General features: G+C 45.5%; 1 protein-coding gene and 1 long non-coding RNA gene across 6 annotated transcripts in view; both read left to right on the top strand.

The window, feature by feature from the left end:
• The window catches only part of NPEPPS (aminopeptidase puromycin sensitive), a 147015-nt gene that overhangs the window by 29285 nt on the left and 97261 nt on the right, over nucleotides 1-20469 (top strand). For 3 of the 5 annotated variants that reach the window (XM_028836414.2, XM_077971334.1, XM_077971336.1), the window contains 2 exons: nucleotides 5244-5357; nucleotides 14104-14275. In XM_028836414.2, coding sequence (XP_028692247.1) covers nucleotides 5281-5357; nucleotides 14104-14275 — 249 coding nt within the window. In that variant the 5' untranslated portion in view covers nucleotides 5244-5280. Of the gene's footprint in view, nucleotides 1-5243; nucleotides 5358-13883; nucleotides 14276-20469 lie in introns of those variants that run through there. The other 2 variants (XM_077971337.1, XM_077971335.1) reach the window with 1 other exon arrangement.
• LOC144335633 (uncharacterized) lies at nucleotides 15655-17545 on the top strand. The gene is made up of 2 exons (XR_013406628.1): nucleotides 15655-16931; nucleotides 17269-17545. It is a non-coding gene; the product is annotated as an uncharacterized LOC144335633 (long non-coding RNA).

The raw sequence follows: 20469 nt of genomic DNA, 5'->3' as shown, positions 1-20469 counted from the left end.
CACCTGGCTAATTTTTTTGTATTTTTAGTAGAGACGGGGTTTCACCGTGTTAGTCAGGATGGCCTCGATCTCCTGAGCTCGTTATCCGCCCCCTCGGCCTCCCAAAGTGCTAGGATTACAACCGTGAGCCACCGCGCCCGGCTAGGTGTCCTGTTTTTTTAACTTGGCCACCCTATTACTGGGGAAAGTTACTTGGTCTAACTCTTTCATTAATCTGTAGAACAAGGGGCTCTAACCTGGCTGATGAGAACGTGTCCTTAGGGTTTACTACAAGGAATTACAAAGTTGTCATGATCGTGGTAAAAGGAGAAGAACTGAGCCTTTCTTCTGCTCCATGGATTTCCATTCTGTCTCTCACACTATGAAAAGCATTTAAATATATTTCCAGTTCTTCACAGTGGCAATGGATTAATTATACTAAATAAAGATAATATTTCATTTAGATCTCTAGGGTTAGGATTTGTTTGGGTGGGGGCTAAGAGCCTAGGATTAACCATATAGATTTATAAACCTAGAGAACTTCTTTCTCTTGCTAGGTTTGCTCTTCCTAGAGAGGAATGAACAGACTTGATTTTGTAAAGCAGTTTGAGGACTTGAAAAATGCTGAATGAACATATTTTTTCCTGATGAAGTTATCACCCACAATGAAGTAACCTACAAAGGATGACCTCATTGCTTGGCTTTGTAGGACTTGTCATACTATGTCAGATCTCCAGGGTGAAAGCCTGACTAATGGAGGCTGGGTTACTAGTACTCCAGAGGTGGGTTGAAAACAGCAACTTTTGGCCGGGCGCGGTGGCTCAAGCCTGTAATCCCAGCACTTTGGGAGGCCGAGACGGGCGGATCACGAGGTCGGGAGATCGAGACCATCCTGGCTAACATGGTGAAACCCCGTCTCTACTAAAAAATAAAAAAAAAAAAAACTAGCCGGGCGAGGTGGCGGGCGCCTGTAGTCCCAGCTACTGGGGAGGCTGAGGCAGGAGAATGGCGTAAAAACCCGGGAGGCGGAGCTTGCAGTGAGCTGAGATCCGGCCACTGCACTCCAGCCTGGGCGGCAGAGCGAGACTCCGTCTCAAAAAAAAAAAAAAAAAAAAAAAAAAAAAAAGAAAACAGCAACTTTTCTCTGAGTCTGCTTTAAGCACTTATGGAAGGAGCATTTTTTTTCAGCATCAGCTGATGCTCTGCCGTACAAGATTCTATTACCCTCATTTGAGCTGCCTGGTTATTCTAGCAATCAGATCTTTCTGTCTCCTTCCTGTCACCTGACCTTGACACCAACTATCATGTGCCCTTTTTCCCTTGACTCCCAGGCATACAGTTCTTTCATTTTCTTTAATCCAAAATGCTAGAATATTGGTATTTCTAGGACATTTATTTACATGGCTTCTGATGACAGTGGAGAATATTTGCCATCAGGACTGTCCTGGAAAATCTAGGGTATGTGTGGTCCTCCTTGTCAACACTTGTCAGCACATTTCAACATTTGTCCTCTGACAGTTATCTAGGACAGCAAGGATATTCGGAAAGAAGAGAGGCCTGAGAGTCAGAAATTCTTCTCATCGTGGTTTTTGGTCATTGCTTTGCAGTTAACTCTGGGTGAATGACTGCATCTATTTTTGTCCTACGTCAGTTTTTGACCCCTTGTATTTGAAGCCCCCTAAAACAATTATAAAGAACAAAACAATAGGAAATAATTTTCAACTTACTTTGGCTATCCTTAAAATGTAAGTTATGAATCCTAGTGTTAGTAACATAGCGTACTGGACTTCTTTACCATGAAGGGGAGGAAAAATTAGGGAAAATAAGAGTCTTAAAGATTTTACCATTTTAGGGCAGACACAGTGGCTTACATCTATAATTCCAGTACTTTGGGGAGGCGGGAGGATCGCTTGAGCCCAGGAGTTTGAGACCAGCCTGGGCAACATGGTAAAATCCCATCTCTACCAAAAATCTCCACCCAAACTAGATGTACCTAGTGGTGCATGTCTGCAGTCCCAGCTACCTAGGAGGCTAAGGTAAAAGATCATTGAACCTGGGAGGCAGATGTTGCAGTGAGCTGAGATCACATCACTGCACTCCAGCCTGGGTGAGAGAATGGGACCCTGGTATCTACTCTAAGAACTGCAACTTGTAAATTTCAAGTCTGAACCAAACCTGGATAGAACTAGTGTTCTAATTTCTGAAAAAAATAAAAGGAGGTAGGGCTTATAAACTAAAGAAAACGAGTTACCTTGTCAGACACCAATAATAGCACTTTTTCTGTAAAATAGTGATACCTTTTCCTCCTCTTTCACCTCCTCCATTCCTTTGATTCTGTCACCCTCCCCTGCATCTACTGATATCCTCTTACATTGAGATAAGATAGTAATGAATCACTTTAGCAAAAGTACATAGAGCTAAACAAAGGTGACATCGTTTGGCATCTCTTGGCACTGAGACATATCGGGATAGGGCACAACAAGAGTTCAGGGTTTCCTGAAGTAGAGTTGCTAAAACTGTGACCTCCACTTAACAGCTAATGTAGGTTTGGGGCAAGAAGAATATAAATATCTCTTGAATGGTTTAAATTGTGCGTTTTTTTTTTTTTTTTTTTGAGACGGAGTCTCACTCTGTCACCCAGGCTGGAGTGCAGTGACATAATCTTGGCTCACTGCAGGCTCCGCCTCCCAGGCCCACGCCATTCTCCTGCCTCAGCCTCCGGAGTATCTGGGGCTATAGGCTTCCACCACCACACCGGGCTAATTTTTTGTATTTTTAGTAGAGACAGGGTTTCACCGTGTTAGCCAGGATGGTCTTGATCTCCTGACCTCATGATCCCACCTCGGCCTCCCAAAGTGCTGGGATTACAGGCGTAAGCCACCGTGCCCAGCCTAAATTGTGCCTTTTTGCCTAAAGAGTTTTGTCTTGGCTGGGCACAGTGGCTCACGCCTGTAATCTCAGCACTTTGGGAGGCCAAGCGGGGGCATATCACCTGAGGATAGGAGTTCGAGACCAGTCTGACCAACATGGAGAAACCTCGTCTCTACTAAAAATACGAAATTAGCCAGGCGTGGTGGCACATGCCTGTAATCTCAGCTACTTGGGAGACTGAGGCAGGAGACTCACTTGAACCCAGGAGGCAGAGGTTGTAGTGAGCCGAGATTGCACCACTGCACTCCAGCCTGGGCAACAAGAATGAAGCTCTGAGTTTCCTCTTTTTTTTTTGTGACCTGCCCTAATTCCTGATGTCAGGTCCCTAGGGTATTTGTGCTATGCCTCATTCTTAGTGACTTTATATTTTATACAGTGTGATTGCACTTTGAACTAAAATAGACCATATCCAGAAACCTGCCGGTGCAGCCTTCTCAGGGCTAAAGAGTATGAGCAGTTTGAATTGCTTTTTGTCTCTTTGCGTTTTTCTTGAATCAATTTACCAAAATAGAGATGTTACCATCAGATTTTTTTTAAGGCACTAGATCCCAAAGGCTAGTCTCCATGCCAAGACAATTTTTCTAAAACATGTATATATGAAAATGAAAGGGTCTCAGATGCTTACCTTATGGTTTCTCTTTAGCTCTAGCATTATTTGTTTACTAGGGACACTATGACTTTTGGTTCAGTCCTGTGAATAAGCAGGTCACAAGCCAATTTTTAGCTCCCTTTACACTTTTTAAGTATTTATTAATCTTGACTCCTATGCAAACTGTAGGGAGGCTGGCAGCAGAAGATTCTTATCCTTAGTTATTTATGTGCCTAAGACTCCAAGGCAAATTGCTCTCTCAAACTGTAGGGAGGCTGGCAGCAGAAGATTCTTATCCTTAGTTATTTATGTGCCTAAGACTCCAAGGCAAATTGCTCCCATAAAATCACACCCCATGAGATGTGATTCTGCCAGATTAGCAGGCCTTAATGTCTTGGGTCTCTTCTCTTCACCCCACCCTTAACCTGGGTTAAGCTTATTCTCTTTGCTAGGCCTTGGATCGCATATTGGGTGAGGACTATTCTGATGTCAATTCTTCTTGTCAAGGATTTAAGAAGCAAACAGAAATAGATCCAAGGGTGGAGAAACTGAGGCCCCCTGACTTACCAAGCTGCTGCGACTTCTAATCCTCTTAGCTACCCCACTGGTCTGGTTCAACCTGAGCTCACACTGACATTTTTGGATTTGACGTCAAGGCAAACATCATTACAAACCCAATTCTAGCATGCCAGCTCCAGAGCACTGTAACTTTTAAAAAGTTGGGATTTCGTGGGCACGGTGGCTCACGCTGGTAATCCCAGCACTTCAGGAGGCCGAGGCGGGTGGATCATCTGAGGTCAGGAGTTTGAGATCAGCCTGGACAACATGGTGAAAGCCCGTCTCTACTAATAATTAAAAAAAAAAAGCCAGGCGTGGTGGCATGCGCCTGTAGTCCCAGCAACTCGGGAGGCTGAGGCAGGAGAATTGCTGGAACCCGGGAGGTGGAGGTTGCGATGAGCCAAGATCGCACCACTGCGACAGAGAGACACTCCGTCTCAAAAAAAAAAAAAAAAAAGACTTGGGATTTCAGGAGAAATGTTACAGTAGCATTCCAGAGACCCACACATCAGACATAGACATATGCACTCTTTGCAGCAGAGGGTATTGGCTTTACTAATATAAGTTGTATTTATCATATAAGTTGGCTTATATGTTATATAAGCCATATATCATATCATATAAGTTGGCTCCCTAACTTATATTCTGCAGAGCCCTGGTGGCTAACCCTTTACAACAGGACACAGCCAAACAGGTCATCTCAGTTTGAAGATCATCAACAAAGGGGTCAAGTTTGGTCTTGTAGTTGTCACTCCCTTGGGATTGGTAAACAGACCTGCAGCAGTAATTGTGAAAAGGGAAGAAGTACTGAAGAAAATAAAAAAAAAAAAAAAAAAAAAAAAAAAAGGAGGGCTAGAAAGGAAGTGAGAAAGGTGGAAATGTATGACTTTTTCAACTTCCTGATGGAAAGATACCAAGAGAAATAACACTCTGACCAGATAGGACCTTCCTTTGGCCACATTTTTATGTGCATAATGTCATATTGCTATCCCCAAATAAATAAAACTATGTATCTATCCATCAGTCTATCCAATCTATATTATTATGACAAACTAAGTTATCAATCAGTATAGCATTTTAAAAACATTTTAAAGCACGTGAAATTAATCTACTTTCCTTTCATGAAGAACACAGGATGGGTAGGCAGCATTCCATCTACTCACATTTCCAACTGTCATTTCAACAGCCATTTTAAGTTACGGAAGAGACAAGGCTGGGACCTCATGGCATCACTTTCCATGGATTGCTCTCCTACGTTTTGTGTTCCTGGCCTTTGGAACCCCTTCATCATATTCCACAGGTAAGACACATATTAGTGGAATTTGAGTTATAATTTGTATGCTTGAAATTGACATTGAAGGCCATAATTTGTAAGTCAGAGAGGCTAAATAGTAACTGTAATGCTTTGTTTTGATCTAACTTGGTGGTTTGGTAATGGTTCTCTCAAACTCTCCACATCTTTCTCTTTCTGTGTTCCACAGCTGGGGTTTCTCTCCTTCCTGCCTGAATGTTTTGGCTCCCTAGTCCAATTCCTTTACATTATCTTTGCTCTGAAATACTTCTTTCGATGACTTACATTTGCTCTCTCTCTATACTTCAACTTTTTTTTTTTTTTTTTTTTTTTTTTGAGACGGAGTCTCACTCTGCCGCCCAGGCTGGGGTGCAGTGGCCGGATCTCAGCTCACTGCAAGCTCCGCCTCCCGGGTTTACGTCATTCTCCTGCCTCAGCCTCCCGAGTAGCTGGGACTACAGGCGCCTGCCACCTCGCCCGGCTAGTTTTTTGTAATTTTTAGTAGAGACGGGGTTTCACCGTGTTAGCCAGGATGGTCTCGATCTCCTGACCTCGTGATCCGCCCGTCTCGGCCTCCCCAAAGTGCTGGGATTATAGGCTTGAGCCACCGCGCCCGGCCTACTTTTTTTTTTTTTTTTTGAGACGGAGTCTCGCTCTGTTGCCCAGGCTGGAGTCCAGTGGCAGGATCTCAGCTCACTGCAAGCTCCGCCTGCCGGGTTTACGCCATTCTCCTGCCTCAGCCTCCGTGCAGAGTAGCTGGGACTACAGGCACCCGCCACCACGCCCGGCTAGTTTTTTTTTTTTTTTTTTTTTTTGAGACAGAGTCTCAGTCTGTCACCCAGGCTGGAGTGCAGTGGTGCAATCTTGGCTCACTGCAACCTCTGCCTCCCGTGTTCAAGTGATTCTCCTGCCTCAGCCTACTGAGTAGCTGGGATTACAGGCGTGTGCCACCACACCCGGCTAATTTTTGTATTCTTTAGTAGAGATGGGATTTCACCATGTTGGTCATGCTGGTCTTGAACTCCTGACCTTGTGATCTGCCTGCCTCGGCCTCCCAAAGTGCTGGGATTACAGGCATGAGCCACCGTGCCCAGCTGTGTTTTGTATTTTTTTTAGTAGAGATGGAGTTTCACCGTGTTAGCCAGGATGGTCTCGATCTCCTGACCTCATGATCCACCTGTCTCAGCCTCCCAAAGTGATGGGATTATAGGCTTGAGCCACCGTGCCCGGCCTTCAGCTTTTTACTAGTCCTGCTACAAAGACCATTCTCACATTAAGAAAATAATATGCTTTTTTTGTGTGTGTGATGGAGTCTCGTTTTGTCACCCAGGCTGGAGTGCAATGGTGTGATCCTGACTCACTGCAAACTCCGCCTCCTGGGTTCAAATAATTCTCCTGCCTTAGCTTCCCAAGTAGCTGGGATTACAGGCACCCGCCACCACGCCCGGCTAATTTTTTTGTATTTTTAGTAGAAATGGGGTTTCACCATGTTCGCCAGGCTGGTCTTGAACTCCCGACCTCAAGTGATCTGCCCGCCTCGGCCTCCCAAAGTGCTAGGATTATAAGCATGAACCACCGCGCTCGGCCCAAAAATAGGCTTTTTAAGAATTCTCAAACCACTGGAGAAATCATACTTTTCTTTGAGATAAGCATGCATTATGCCCATATCTGCTTTACATATGGGGAAACTGAGGCAGAGAATTGATAGGACTTGTTTTAGGTCATAAAGTCAGTGATGATATTGAAACTATTTATTTTTGTGTCCTCATATTTGTCAGGCTAGTACTTGAAAACTGAAAACAATAGTGGCTCTGGCTAGAATGACTGATTTTTTTTTTCCTTTCTTTTCTTTCTTAAACTTCTTTTTTTTTTTTTAAAGTCACAGGATTTTGGCCAGGCGCGGTGGCTCAAGCCTGTAATCCCTGCACTTTGGGAGGCCGAGGCGGGTGGATCACCTGAGGTCAGGAGTTCGACACCTGCCTGGCCAACATGGTGAAACCCCCTCTCTACTAAAAATACAAAAAATTAGCTGGGCATGGTGGCAGGCACCTGTAATTCCAGCTACTTGGGAGGCTGAGGCAGGAAAATCGCCTCAACCCCCGGGAGGCGGAGGTTGCAGTGAGCCGAGATTGTGCCTCTGCACTCCAGCCTGGGCAACAAGAGCAAAACTTTATCTCAAAAAAACCCAAACCAAACAGAGACAGGATTTCACTCTGTTGCCCAGGCTGGACTGCAGTGATATAGTCATAGCTTACTGCAGCCTCACACTCCTGGGTTCAAGGAATCCTCCCACTTTAGCCTCTCAAGTAGCTAGGACTATAGGCATAGGCCACCACACCCAGCTAATTGAAAACAATTTTTTTTTTGAGATGGAGTCTCACTCTGTCGCCCAGGCTGGAGTGCAGTGGTGCGATCTCGACTCCCTGTAAGCTCCGCCTCCCAGGTTCACGCCATTCTGCTGCCTCAGCCTCCCGAGTAGCTGGGACTAGCTGGGATTACGAGCACCCGCCACCACGCCTGGCTAATTTTTTTTTCTTTGTATTTTTAGTAGAGATGCGGTTTCACCGTGTTGGCCAGGATGGTCTCGATCTCCTGACCTCGTGATCTACCCACTTCGGCCTCCCAAAGTGCTGGGATTACAGGCGTGAGATACTGCGCCTGGCCAATTTATTTTTATTTTTATTTTTATTTTGTAGAGATGGGAGTCTCACTATGATGCCCAGAGTGATCTTGAACTCCTGGCCTCAAGTCATCAGTCTCCCAAATCTTTGTTAACTTTTTATTGATATATATGAACTTCCATAGGTTTTTCATTTGCAGATTTTCAAAGGCTTGGTAAACAGAGAAGCCTAGAAGCCTGTTAAAAGTAGGGCTAAGGATCTTGGGACATTACTGACTTTCCCATTCCTCCTGAAGCACCATGGAGGGAAATGAATTTCCAAGGGCCCTTGTGTTCTTCTAATTTCAGTTATTTCAGAGAAGCCTGTATGGAGCATATGTTAGGTGGTCATCCAGTCATATTTAAGGGAACTGTGTGTTACCTTCCATTTCTCTATCCCGAGTTCTTTTTTTTTTTTTTTTTTTGAGATGGAGTCTGGCTCTGTCGCCCAGGCTGGAGTGCAGTGGCTGGATCTCAGCTCACTGCAAGCTCCGCCTCCCAGGTTTACGCCATTCTCCTGCCTCAGCCTCCCGAGTAGCTGGGACTACAGGCGCCCGCCACCTCACCCGGCTAGTTTTTTTGTATTTTTTAGTAGAGACGGGGTTTCACCGTGTTCGCCAGGATGGTCTCGATCTCCTGACCTCGTGATCCGCCCGTCTCGGCCTCCCAAAGTGCTGGGATTACAGGCTTGAGCCACCGCGCCCGGCCTATCCCGAATTCTAAATGTGGGTTTATTCTTGACTTGCTGCATTGGAATCTCCTGAATCATGGAAACAAGGATGGGGCCAAGTAAGGTTCTCTTCTTTCTCCTCAGCAGGATCAAAAATCATTGCTGCCATGAAGTCTGTGGCCCTAGTGTTTTGTTTTTGTTTTTGTTTGAGATGGACTTTCACTCTTGTTGCCCAGGCTGGAGTAAAATGGCGTGATCTTGGCTCACTGCAACCTCCGCCTCCTGGCTTCAAGCAATTCTCCTGCCTCAGCCTCCGGAGTAGCTGGGATTACAGGCATGCACCACCACACCCAACTAATTTTGTATTTTTGATAGAGATGGGGTTTCTCTATGTTGGTCAGGCTGGTCTTGAACTCCCAACCTCAGGTGATCCGCCCACCTTGGCCTCCCATAGTGCTGAGATTACAGGTGTGAGGCATGGTGCCTGGCCTAGTGTTTTGTTTTTAATCTTTTCTATGATTTTATAAAAGAAATTTGCCTCTAGTCTTAGGTTCACGTAGTTTCTCTATGGGGCACACATCTTGTACATACAGGAAAGGCTACAGACTGGGTAAATTATTCTCTCTTGGTTAATTGGTTAGTCAGCTCAATAACAATTGAGATGTACTTTGTGCAGGGTCCAGTACTGAGAGTAATAAAGGAATTAGAAAACAAGCTCTTACTAGTAGTACATCTTGCAAAGGTACACATATAAAATAAATTTAAAACACAATTACAGGCTGGGTGTGGTGGCTCACACCTGTAATCCCAGCACTTTGGGAGGCCAAGGTGGGCGGATCACCTGAGGTTGGGAGTTCAAGATCAGCCTGATCAACATGGAGAAACCCCGTCTCTACTAAAAATACAAAAAATTAGCGGAACGTGGTGGTGCATGCTTGTAATTCCAGCTGCTCAGGAGACTGAGGCAGGAGAATTGCTTGAACCCGGGAGGTGGAGGTTGTGGTGAGTCGACATCGTGCCATTGCACTCCAGCCTGGGCAGCAAAAGCAAAACTCTGTCTCAAAAAAAACTAGAACAAAAACAATGGCACAATTACAGAGTAACAGACAGAACAAGTACAAATAAATCAGCACAAGCCAGTACTTGTGAACTGATGGGAAAAGAGTTAGAGTTGGGTGGAGTTAGTCAATGAGGACTTTCTGGAAAAGGTGAGTTTTGAAGGAAGGGAAGGGTCCCCGTTTGCGAAAAAGGATGAGGAGGTCGTTCCAGCAATAATGCATGAGCAGTGGTAGAGAAGAGAAGAATGAACAAGCTGTAAGGGCCAAGCATTAAACTGGTTAGCTTGTTCAGACTGGAGAATATATGTTAAAGGATAAGAAAAAACAAGTCTGGGAAAATGATAAGGACAGTTCATGGAGAGCCTTAAATGGTTATGAATGAAATTTGCTTTAACAGACATAATGAAAATAACATTTTGAGAAGCCAAGAAACAGATGAACTATAATAAAATAAAATTGGAGAGTTAGGGCTGGGTGTGGTGGCTCATGCCTGTAATCCCAGCACTCTGGGAGGCCGAGGCGGGCGGATCACGATGTCAGGAGATCAAGACCATCCTGGCTAACACGGTGAAACCCCGTCTCTACTAAAAATACAAAAAATTAGCCGGGCCTGGTGGCGGGTGCCTGTAGTCCCAGCTGCTCGCGAGGCTGAGGCAGGAGAATGGCGTGAACCTGGGAGGCGGAGCTTGCAGTGAGCTGAGATCGCGCCACTGCACTCCAGCCTGGGCGGCAGAGCGGGACTCCGTCTCTAAAACAAAACAAATTAAAACAAAACAAAATAAAACTGGAGAGTTAGAACAACAGGGAATCTGCTGCAAGATTCTCAGGAGAGAAAAAAAATGCCTAGGTCCTAACTGTAGCTCTGGCAATTATTAGTGTATGACCTTAGGCAAGTTCTTGAATTTCTGTGTGCCTGTTTCCTCAAATGTGAAATGGGGATAAAGATGTCCGCCTCACAGAGTTGTTGAGAAGAATTAAATGAACTAATACATGAAAACTGTTGGCTGGGTATGGTGGCTCACGCTTGTAATCCCAGCACTTTGGGAGGCCGGTGGACAGATCACTTGAGGACAGGAGTTCAAGACCAGCCTGGCCAACCCGGTGAAACCCTGTCTCTACTAAAAATATAAAAAAAATTAGCCAGGCATGGTGGCGGGCACCTGTAATCCCAGCTACTTGGGTGGCTGAGGCAGGAGAATCGCTTGAACCCAGGAGGTGGAGGTTGCAGTGAGCCGAGCTCACGTCATTGCAATCCAGCCTGGGCAACAGGAGCGAAACTCCATCTCAAAAAAAAAAAAACCCAAAACAAAACAAAACAAACCAAAGTGTTTAGTAAGCACTCGATAAACATTCAATTACAGTTAATTAAATTATTATTATATGGGCTGGACGCGGTGCCTCATGCCTGTAATCCCAGCCCTTTGGGAGGCCAAGGTGGGTGGATCACCTGAGGTCAGGAGTTTGAGACCAGCCTGGCCAACATGGTGAAACTCCGTCTCTACTAAAAATATAAAAATTAAAAAGAGAAAAAGAAATAAAAATAAAAAAATAAAAAAATAAGAAAAACAAAACAAAACAAAAGAAAGAAAGAAACAAAACTAAAAATACAAAAATTAGCCGGGCATGGTGGCGGGGGCCTGTAATCCCAGCTACTTAGGAGGCTGGGGCAGGAGAGTCTCTTAAACCCAGGAGGCAGAGGTTGCATGAGCCAAGATCATGCCATAGAAATCCAGCCTGGGCAACAAGAGCGAAACTCCATCTCAAAAAAAAAAAAAAAAAGTGTTTAGTGAAATAACTCGATAAATATTCAATTACAGTTAATTAAATTATTATTATATGGGCTGGGCACGGTGGTTCATGTCTGTAATCCCAGCCCTTTGGGAGGCTTAGGTGGGCAGATCACCTGAGGTCAGGAGTTTGAGACCAGCCTGGCTAACACAGTGAAACCTCATCTGTACTAAAAATACAAAAATTAGTTGGGCATGGTGGTGGGTGCCTGTAACCCTAGCTACGCAGGAGGCTGGGGCAGGAGAATTGCTTGAACCCATGAGATGGAGGTTGCAATGAGCTGAGATCATGCCACTGCACTCCAGCCTGGGTGACAGAGGAGACTCCAGCTCAAAAAAAAAAAAAAAAAAAAAAGGTTATTTAAATTATTATTTCTCTGACCAGTAAGTGGTCATAGAACTACATATATATATAACAAAAGGTCCCATCTCACACCTTAATTTGAAAGGATTGCAGCTTTTCAGTCTGCCTTTCTGAAAAGTATGTAGGATTCAGAGGCTAAGAGGCCAGGCCCAGAGTCCAAAACTGTGCTGCCCAGTACAAGAGCTACTAACCACATGTGACTATGGATCACGTGAAATGTGGATAGGCAGAATTTAGATGTGCTATAAATGTAAAGTACACGCTGGATTTCAAAGTTGGTGTGAACAAAATAAGTAAAATATCTCATTACTTTTTTTTTTTTTTGAGACAGAGTTGTACTTTTTTTGCCCAGGTTGGAGTGCAGTGGCATGATCTTAGCTAATTGCAACCTCTGCCTCCTGCGTTCAAGTGATTCTCCTGCCTCAGCCTCCAGAGTAGCTGGCTAGGATTACAGGCATGCACCACCATGCCCGGCTACTTTTTTATATTTTTAGTAGAGACGGGATTTCACTATGTTGGTCAGGCTGGCCTTGAACTCCTGACCTCAGGTGATTCACCTGCCTTGGCCTCCCAAAGTGCTGGGATCACAGGCGTGAGCCACCGTGCCCAACCTCATTAATATTTTTTATATTGATTACATGTTGAAATGATGATATTTTGGATATGTTGGGTTAAATAAGATGTGTTTTCATTTGTTTCCTTTTTACTTTTTTGTGATGCGGGTACTATAAGATTTAATACTACCTAGTGGTTCACAGTATGTTTCTGCTGGACATTACAACATACTACATTCAGTTTTGGAAATTACAGGGTTCTGAGAAATTTCTGTAAAGAAATATGAGGATTATGAATAAATCTCCTTGCCTTTGACACTTTAAATAACATTTAAAAAATGTTATTTCATTTTTTTTTTTTGAGACAGGGCCTCACTCTGTCACCTGGAGGGCAGTAGTGACACCATTACAGCTCACTGCAGCCTCCACCTCCTGGGCTCAAGTGATCCTCTCGTCTCAGCCTCCTGAGTAGCTGGGATCATAGGCACATGTCACCACACTTAGGCCCACTTTTTTTTTTTTTTTGAGACGGAATCTCGCTCTGTCGCTGAGGCTGGAGTGTAGTGATGTGATCTCAGCTCACTGCAACCTCTGCCTCCTCGATTCAAGCGATTCTCCTGCTTCAGCCTCCCAAGTAGCTGGGACTACAGGCTCATGACACCATACCAGGCTAATTTTTGTATTTTTAGTAGAGATAGGGTTTCACGTAATTGGCCAGGCTGGTCTCCAACTCCTGACCTTGTGACCCGCCCACCTCGGCCTCCCAAAGTGCTGGGATTACAGGCGTGAGCCACCGCGCCCTGCCGAAACATCCCATTTTAAACATTAAATCATGGAAACAAAAATCTAGTTTTTGAAATCACTCCCTCGAAAGTCCAAATCTCATTGGTTGATATAACCTAGATTATTAAAGGTTTTATGACAAAACATTTTCAAATCATCCTTTGAATTTGCTACTTAACAGGAATTGAGGACAAAGAGCCTCAAGTCAGGGCTTTTCGCTGACCTGGAGGCAGAATCCAGTTTGGGGTTTTGCTTGTAACTGGTATTTTATGCATGCGACCCTGGCTGAACTGACCAACTGCGTAGGCTTCAACTTCCCGAGGCAGCCCAGGGGCCCCTTAAGCCTTTCCTTCCTCTGATCAAGCCCTTCCCGGCTCCTTCCAGTTGGAAGGCCGCCCCCAGTCCTGAGCGGCGCCGACAGGTGCAGCACCGGGAGCAGCCTCCCGCCCCGCGCTCGCGCCGGAGACCCGGCGCCCGCCCGCCCCGCCGGCCGCGCCCTCGCCCTCGCCGCTCCGCCCTCTGCCCCGGCGTGCGCGCGCCCTTCACGGGGGCGCGCTCGGCCGGCGAGGCCGCGCACGCAGCCGCCGCCGCCACCCCCTCCCTCTCTCTCTCCCTCCCTCCTTGCGGGCCCTCCTCCCCTTCCCTCCCCTCCGCCCCCTTACCCGTAGGCAGCTCGCCCGCCAGTCCGCCCGCACCGCCTCCCACCCAGCCCCTAGCGCTCTGGCTGGGTCTCTCCCCAGCCCCCCAGGCTCCCCAGGTCCTCTCCTCCGGCGGTCGCCCGCGCTCGGTGGATGTGGCTGGCAGCTGCCGCCCCCTCCCTCGCTCGCCGCCTGCTCTTCCTCGGCCCTCCGCCTCCTCCCCTCCTCCTTCTCCTCTTCAGCCGCTCCTCTCGCCGCCGCCGCCGCCTCCACAGCCTGGGCCTCGCCGCGATGCCGGAGAAGAGGCCCTTCGAGCGGCTGCCTGCCGATGTCTCCCCTATCAACTACAGCCTTTGCCTCAAGCCCGACTTGCTGGACTTCACCTTCGAGGGCAAGCTGGAGGCCGCCGCCCAGGTACAGCGACCCTCGGGCGCCGGGGCAAGCTGCGGGGCGAGCAGTTAGGCCGCGCCCGCGGGCTGGACTCAGGGCCCGGCCGGGAGGGCGGGCGGGCCTCGGGTCGGGGCTGGGCGGCCGCGGGGCGCCGGGATCGGCGTGCTCTGCCTTGCTCGGTTGGGGCTGGGGCTGGGGCCGGAGCAGGGGCTGGGGCCGGAGCTGAGACTGGGGCTGGGGCTCGGGCTGGGGCCGCGCTGCGGGAGCTCTGTGGAGCCCGCGGCCCGGCCCTTGCGCCCCTCCCTGGCGAGCACACCTGTGTGGGGCTTTTCCCCCCGCCCCGGACCCTTCTGGGCTTGATAGTGTTCTGGGGAGGCTGGAGGGTGTTGAGGGAGGACGGAGAGGTCATGGGAGTCCCCGCTCTGCCTCAACCACCTGACTCAGTTCTTTCTTTGGTTTCTCTCTACACCCCTTGAGTGATACATTGGAGGGGGTGGTCATCTGGGACTCTGGCCGCCGCGCTGGAGCGAGGAGGGGAGCTTCTAGAAGGGGAAGAGGGTGAGAACGAGAATGTTAATCCCAGGCAGCCTCGCTGACTTCTCCCCGCCTGCTCCAGCCCAGGGGCTGGGTTTCCAAGATGATCCGCCCCCTCCCCCTTTCCCTCAAGTGACAGTGCAGCAGTGACTTTGTTCTCTTCTAACCTCTAGAGAAGCTGCGAGAGGACCCCATCTCCGCTTTTCCTCCTATCTTCCTAGCTTTGCAGCCTTCGAAGCTGGTGGATTTATTGCTACCGTGATGGTTGCTTAGCAGTACCTTCCTCTAAGAAGCTGGCTGGGCGCGGTGGCTCATGCCTGTAATCCCAGCACTTTGGGAGGCCGAGGCGGGCACACTATAGGTCAGGAGTTCGAGACCAGCCTGACCAACATGGTGAAACCCCCGTCTCTACTAAAAATTAGCGGGGCTTGGTGGTGGGCCCCTGTAATCTCAGCTTCCGGGGAGGCTGAGGCAGGAGAATCACTTGAACCTGGGAGGCAGAGGTTGTAGAGTCGAGATCGCGCCACTGCACTCTCCAGCCTGGGCGACAAAGTGAGACTGTCTCAAAAAAGAAAAAAAGAAAAAAAAGGAAAGAAAGAAAGAAGCTATTAGTTATAACATAGCACTGGTGAAAATATTCCATTACTCTTCACTGCAGTTTTTGGTGAATCATACTTCCCTCCCTCCTCCCGCAGCATTATCTGTTTGATTTTGGAGACCATCAGTATAGATGCCCGACAAACATCCTGAACAATAGGCATTTATGATACTATGTAATAGGAAGCCTGTAATAAAAATGGGAACTGTTTGATAGTTATCTGTAAATAGAATGTTAGTAAATATATTTTGTTTCATTTCTCTTCCTACTGCAGTCTGGGGTGGGGGGAAATCAGTAGGCTCCAACCTTAAAGAACATGGTGTATATAGCAATGAAATGAAGGAAATGAAGACTGGTACTCGAATGAATTGAATGTTGGTAGTTGTCTTTGAAAGCCAAGAGGGTACGGTATTCAGACTAAAAATATATCTAAAAGTACAGAATTTAAAAGTACAGTTATTTATATACTTATCTGTGACAGATAACATAGCTGTCTCATTTGGGGCACTGGTGTGAAAGCAAGAGGGCTCTAGGATTTGGCAGCATCAAAAGGCAGAACTTAGTGAAAATCAGGTGATTTAAAAATTTTCCATTAAAAATATGAATCAGAATGAATGAATCTTGGGTCTAAATTAGAATTTGAAAAGGTTATTTGGGAAACTATGGTTTAAGCCAAGTGACTAGAGTGTTTGATATATATTGGCAAGGGGCAGATGGGAGGGATTGTAAACAGTAGTGTGTCTTGTGACTTGGCAAACCTTTGGGAAAGAGAACCTAGTGATGAATGGGTTTGCATTATGTGAAAAGACTAACATTAAAAAAACATTTGTTTATTCACCCTATTAGTTGCCAAAATGGGTTCATAATTTTCGGAGGCAAACATATTTTGGGAAAAGTCCAGAAAAAAGTACAGCTTTTTAAATGATTACTTATTAAAGAACTGAGTTTGGTTTAAGTATCAGGATAGAACAAGAAACAGTGACATGTTTCTCCTTACCTCTCTTCTACTTTTGTGGAAGACTGGTTTGTGCCATTGAGGGAGCATATGGTGATATACTAGATATTAACAGGGGCTTGTTAATTTGATGGAAGGAAATAAATGGATTTTTTAAAGTAACATGAACTTTTTAAAACACTTTTTTTCCAGAAATTCTTTTCAGGCTAGATGGCAACACAAGGATGACACAATAGTGAATTCCAACAGGTTTTATTAAAGGATGATTGGATTTTTAAATTGTACTAATTGACATGTTTGGAAGGGTAAAAGAGGAATTAACATTGGTAAGAAGTAAAAAGCATATATTAAAGTTTTTGAAATCCATGAATTAGAGCAGTACATTTAAATTGTGGCATTAGGTGGTATCTTGTGGGAATTTAAAAATATTGACAAAATTCTTATCTGTGGAAACATATTTATAACTGATATTGGATCAGTTTTGTAACAGTTGGAATCACATAATGCAAAACATGCAAGTTGCTTAGTTGCTTTAGTTACAGAATTTTATGATAAACCCAGAGTATTTGTACAGGTTACATATTAGAAACTTAGTGGATTTATTTTATTTTATTTTTTATTTTTATTTTTTTGAGATGGAGTTTAGCTCTTTCGCCCAGGCTGGAGTGAGTGATATGATCTTGACTCACTGCAGCCTCCACCCTGCCCCCCCACCAGGTTCAAGCGAGTCTTCCTGCCTCAGCCTCCCGGGTAGCTGGGACTGCAGGTGTGTGCCACCACACCCAGCTAATTTTTGTATTTTTAGTAGAGACAGAGTTTTGCCATGTTGGCCAGGCTGGTCTCGAACTCCTGACCTCAGGTGATCCCCTTCCCTTGGCCTCCCAAAGGGCTGGGATTATAGGCATGAACCACCATGCCCAGCCAACTTAGTGGATTTTTAACCTAGACTGGGGTGTGGACTGCTGGAGAAGGTGAAGAAATTAGTCGATGTTCAGTGGTTGAAAAATTAGTTGTCTTTCACATTAGTGTGATTTATCTGGTTTTGAAAATTTGTTATTATACAGAAGTTTCTCTAGGCCCAAAATTTATTTCATTCCCTGTCCCCTCCCTTTACACTGGATACTTGAGAGCAGTGGACTTTTGTAGATATTTCATATTTTGATCCTCTCCCTTTGTGGATAATTAATTAAAATGAATTACAAGTTTCTGTGTGTGACTACTATTAATGATTATGAGTGTGTAGTGGTTGGTACAATAATTGGGCATTCTCTTTTTTTTTGTTTTGTTTTTTTTTTGAGACGGAGTCTTGCTCTGTTGCCCAGGCTGGAGTGCAGTGGCGTGATCTTGGCTGACTGTAGCCTCTGCCTCCTGGGTTCAAGCAGTTCTCCTGCCTCAACCTCCTGAGTCGCTGGGACTACAGGCACGCGCCGCCATGCCTGGCTAATTTTTTTGTATTTTTACTGGAAACGGGGTTTCACCATATTGGCCAGGATGATCTTGATCTCCTGACCTCATTCTGTCTTCCTCGGCCTCCCAAAGTGTTGGGATTACAGGCGTGCCCAGCTGGGCTTTCTCTTATGGAAATATTTTACCTGTGCCAGAGAAACTAAGTTTATCATTCAAGGCCAGAAATCAGGATATCCTAGCCAACCCCTGGCCTCTACTGACAAAATATTCATGTTGGAGATAACCAAATTGGCACTACGTGAAGAGTTGCTGATATAGTAGTTTGTTTGGCAGGTGAAAAATTTGGCACCTAAATGGTTATTGTCAATCCTGTATTACAAATTTTTTGCCCAAATTCTGCATATTTTCTTTCTTTTTTTTTTTTTTTTTGAGATGGAGTTTTGCTTTTGTTGCCCAGGCTGGAGTTCAATGGCACAATCTCGGCTCACTGCAACCTCCGCCTCCCAGGTTCAAGCAATTCTCCTGCCTCAGCCTCTCAAGTAGCTGGGATTACAGGCATGCGCCACCACGCCCAGCTAATTTTTTCTATTTTTAGTAGAGACTGGGTTTCTCCATGGCCGGTCTTGAACTCCTGACCTCAGGTGATCCACCCGCTTCAGCCTCCCGAAGTGCTGGGATTACCGGCGTGAGCCACCGCGCCCAGCTTCTTTTTTTTTTTTTTTTTGAGTCGGAGTTTTGCTCTTGTTGCCCAGGCTGGAGTGCAATGGCGCGATCTCGGCTCACTGCAGCCTCTGCCTCCCGGGCTCAAGCGTTTCTCCTGCCTCAGCCTCCAGAGTAGCTGGGATTACAGGTGTGCACCACCAAGGCCAGCTAATTTTTGTATTACAGGCCTGAGCCTATATTACCCGGCCAGCCCATGTCTGTATTACCTGTATTACCCGGCCAGCCCATATCTGTTCTTTTTTTTTTTTTTTTTTTTGAGACGGAGTCTTGCTCTGTCGCCCAGGCTGGAGTGCAGTGGCCGGATCTCAGCTCTCTACGCCATTCTCCTGCCTCAGCCTCCCGAGTAGCTGGGACTACAGGCACCCGCCACCTCACCCGGCTAGTTTTTTGTATTTTTTAGTAGAGACGGGGTTTCACCGTATTAGCCAGGCTGGTCTCGATCTCCTGACCTTGTGATCCACCCGTCTCGGCCTCCCAAAGTGCTGGGATTACAGGCTTGAGCCACCGCGCCCGGCCCATATCTGTTCTTTAAAGTTGCTTTGTTTTCCTTACCCTCATATTCTTCTTGCTGCTTATTGTGCCTTATTGCTGCCTATTGTGCAATTTCTTCCCTCTCGTATTTTACTAAACTTCATCTGAAGAAGCCTTAGTAGCCAGATAAACAAGCTTGTTTGGGCTAAAAAATCAATCTCTACGTGAGAGTTTGTTGGATTCTCTTCTGAGTAAAGGATATGCGTTTTATTGTATGGACTTTGTATCACCTATTTTGGCTTTTCCTCCAGGCCTTTTTTTTTTTTTTTTTTTAACTTCCTGGTTCTAGATATAACTGATACTCTGATACAACCTGGGTAAATGTGGTCTTGAGTAGTAAATTATCTGTGAAGCTTCTCTGAACTTTGCCACATAAATGAGCCTGCTCTTATTGTAAAGTAAATCTTACTCTAATCTGTATGTGAGTCAGTGGGAAAGAACTGAGCCTTCTAATGGCTTTTGTTGTTAACTGAGATTAGTTCTCTAGATTTTAGTGATTTCGTTTTGAACACCATGCAAGTATGTGGTTCTTGGTTTATTTGGTCACTTGTAATCTCTTTAAAATTTTATTTTAAATTAGGAAATATTTTAGAAATACAAGAAAGTCACACACTGTGAGATTAAACAGATATTAACATTTTGCCCCATTTTCATCAGACTGCATGCTTTTTTGGGGGGGAATAAAATGTCACAGATACCAGTAAAGCCCATTTCCATCTCTTCCCACCCCACCCGTAGAAGTAACTTCTGTCTTCAGGTAGGTGCGTAATTATTTATTTTCATTCCTATGTATAGTTTAAAAGTCTAGTTGCATGTTAGTAACCACAAACATCACATACCAATATTCTGTGCGTTTTGCATTTTTACATTAATGGCAATTATTTTTGACCTTCTGCAAGTGGCTCTTTTCAGTGTCTCTTGTTGGAAAACTTGGCTCAACTTGAGTTTACTGATTATTTGCTTCTTACTGTCTTTAGCTATTATAAAACTGTTCCACCAAGGCAACAATTATTGCTATTTTAATGGTGAAATCAGTTTTATTAGGCAAAAGTGACTCAGGCTTCAGACTGATTGGCATTTGGAATTGTCACACTGGAGATTTTCTTTTACTAAAATCTCAGGACATTGGCAATCAGGAAAAACCCCTCTTGAGTCTTACTGTAGTAAATGTAAGATATGTTCCTGAGTGACTGTAGTAAAGATTCATTCAGGAAAATGTTATCTCCGATTTCGCCTCCCTAGCTCATAGGAAACTTCCATTGTAAAGTTGTTACCAGGTGTCAAGCTGCCTCTTTGGTACAGCCCTTACTTAGTATTTGACTCAGTTGAAGTACAGTCTATATAGGAGGCCAACAAGACTTAACCCTGGGTTTGAAACAAAGCAAGGATACACTAACATTGTATTCTTTAATAACATCAAGTAGAAAAATTGAAAATGAGCTTGTTATCAATGTACTTTTATATGCCAAC

The sequence above is a fragment of the Macaca mulatta genome, chromosome 16 (genome assembly GCF_049350105.2).
Source record: "Macaca mulatta isolate MMU2019108-1 chromosome 16, T2T-MMU8v2.0, whole genome shotgun sequence".
Classification (NCBI taxonomy): Eukaryota; Metazoa; Chordata; class Mammalia; order Primates; family Cercopithecidae; genus Macaca; species Macaca mulatta.
This window is presented reverse-complemented; position numbering and strand designations above follow the sequence as displayed.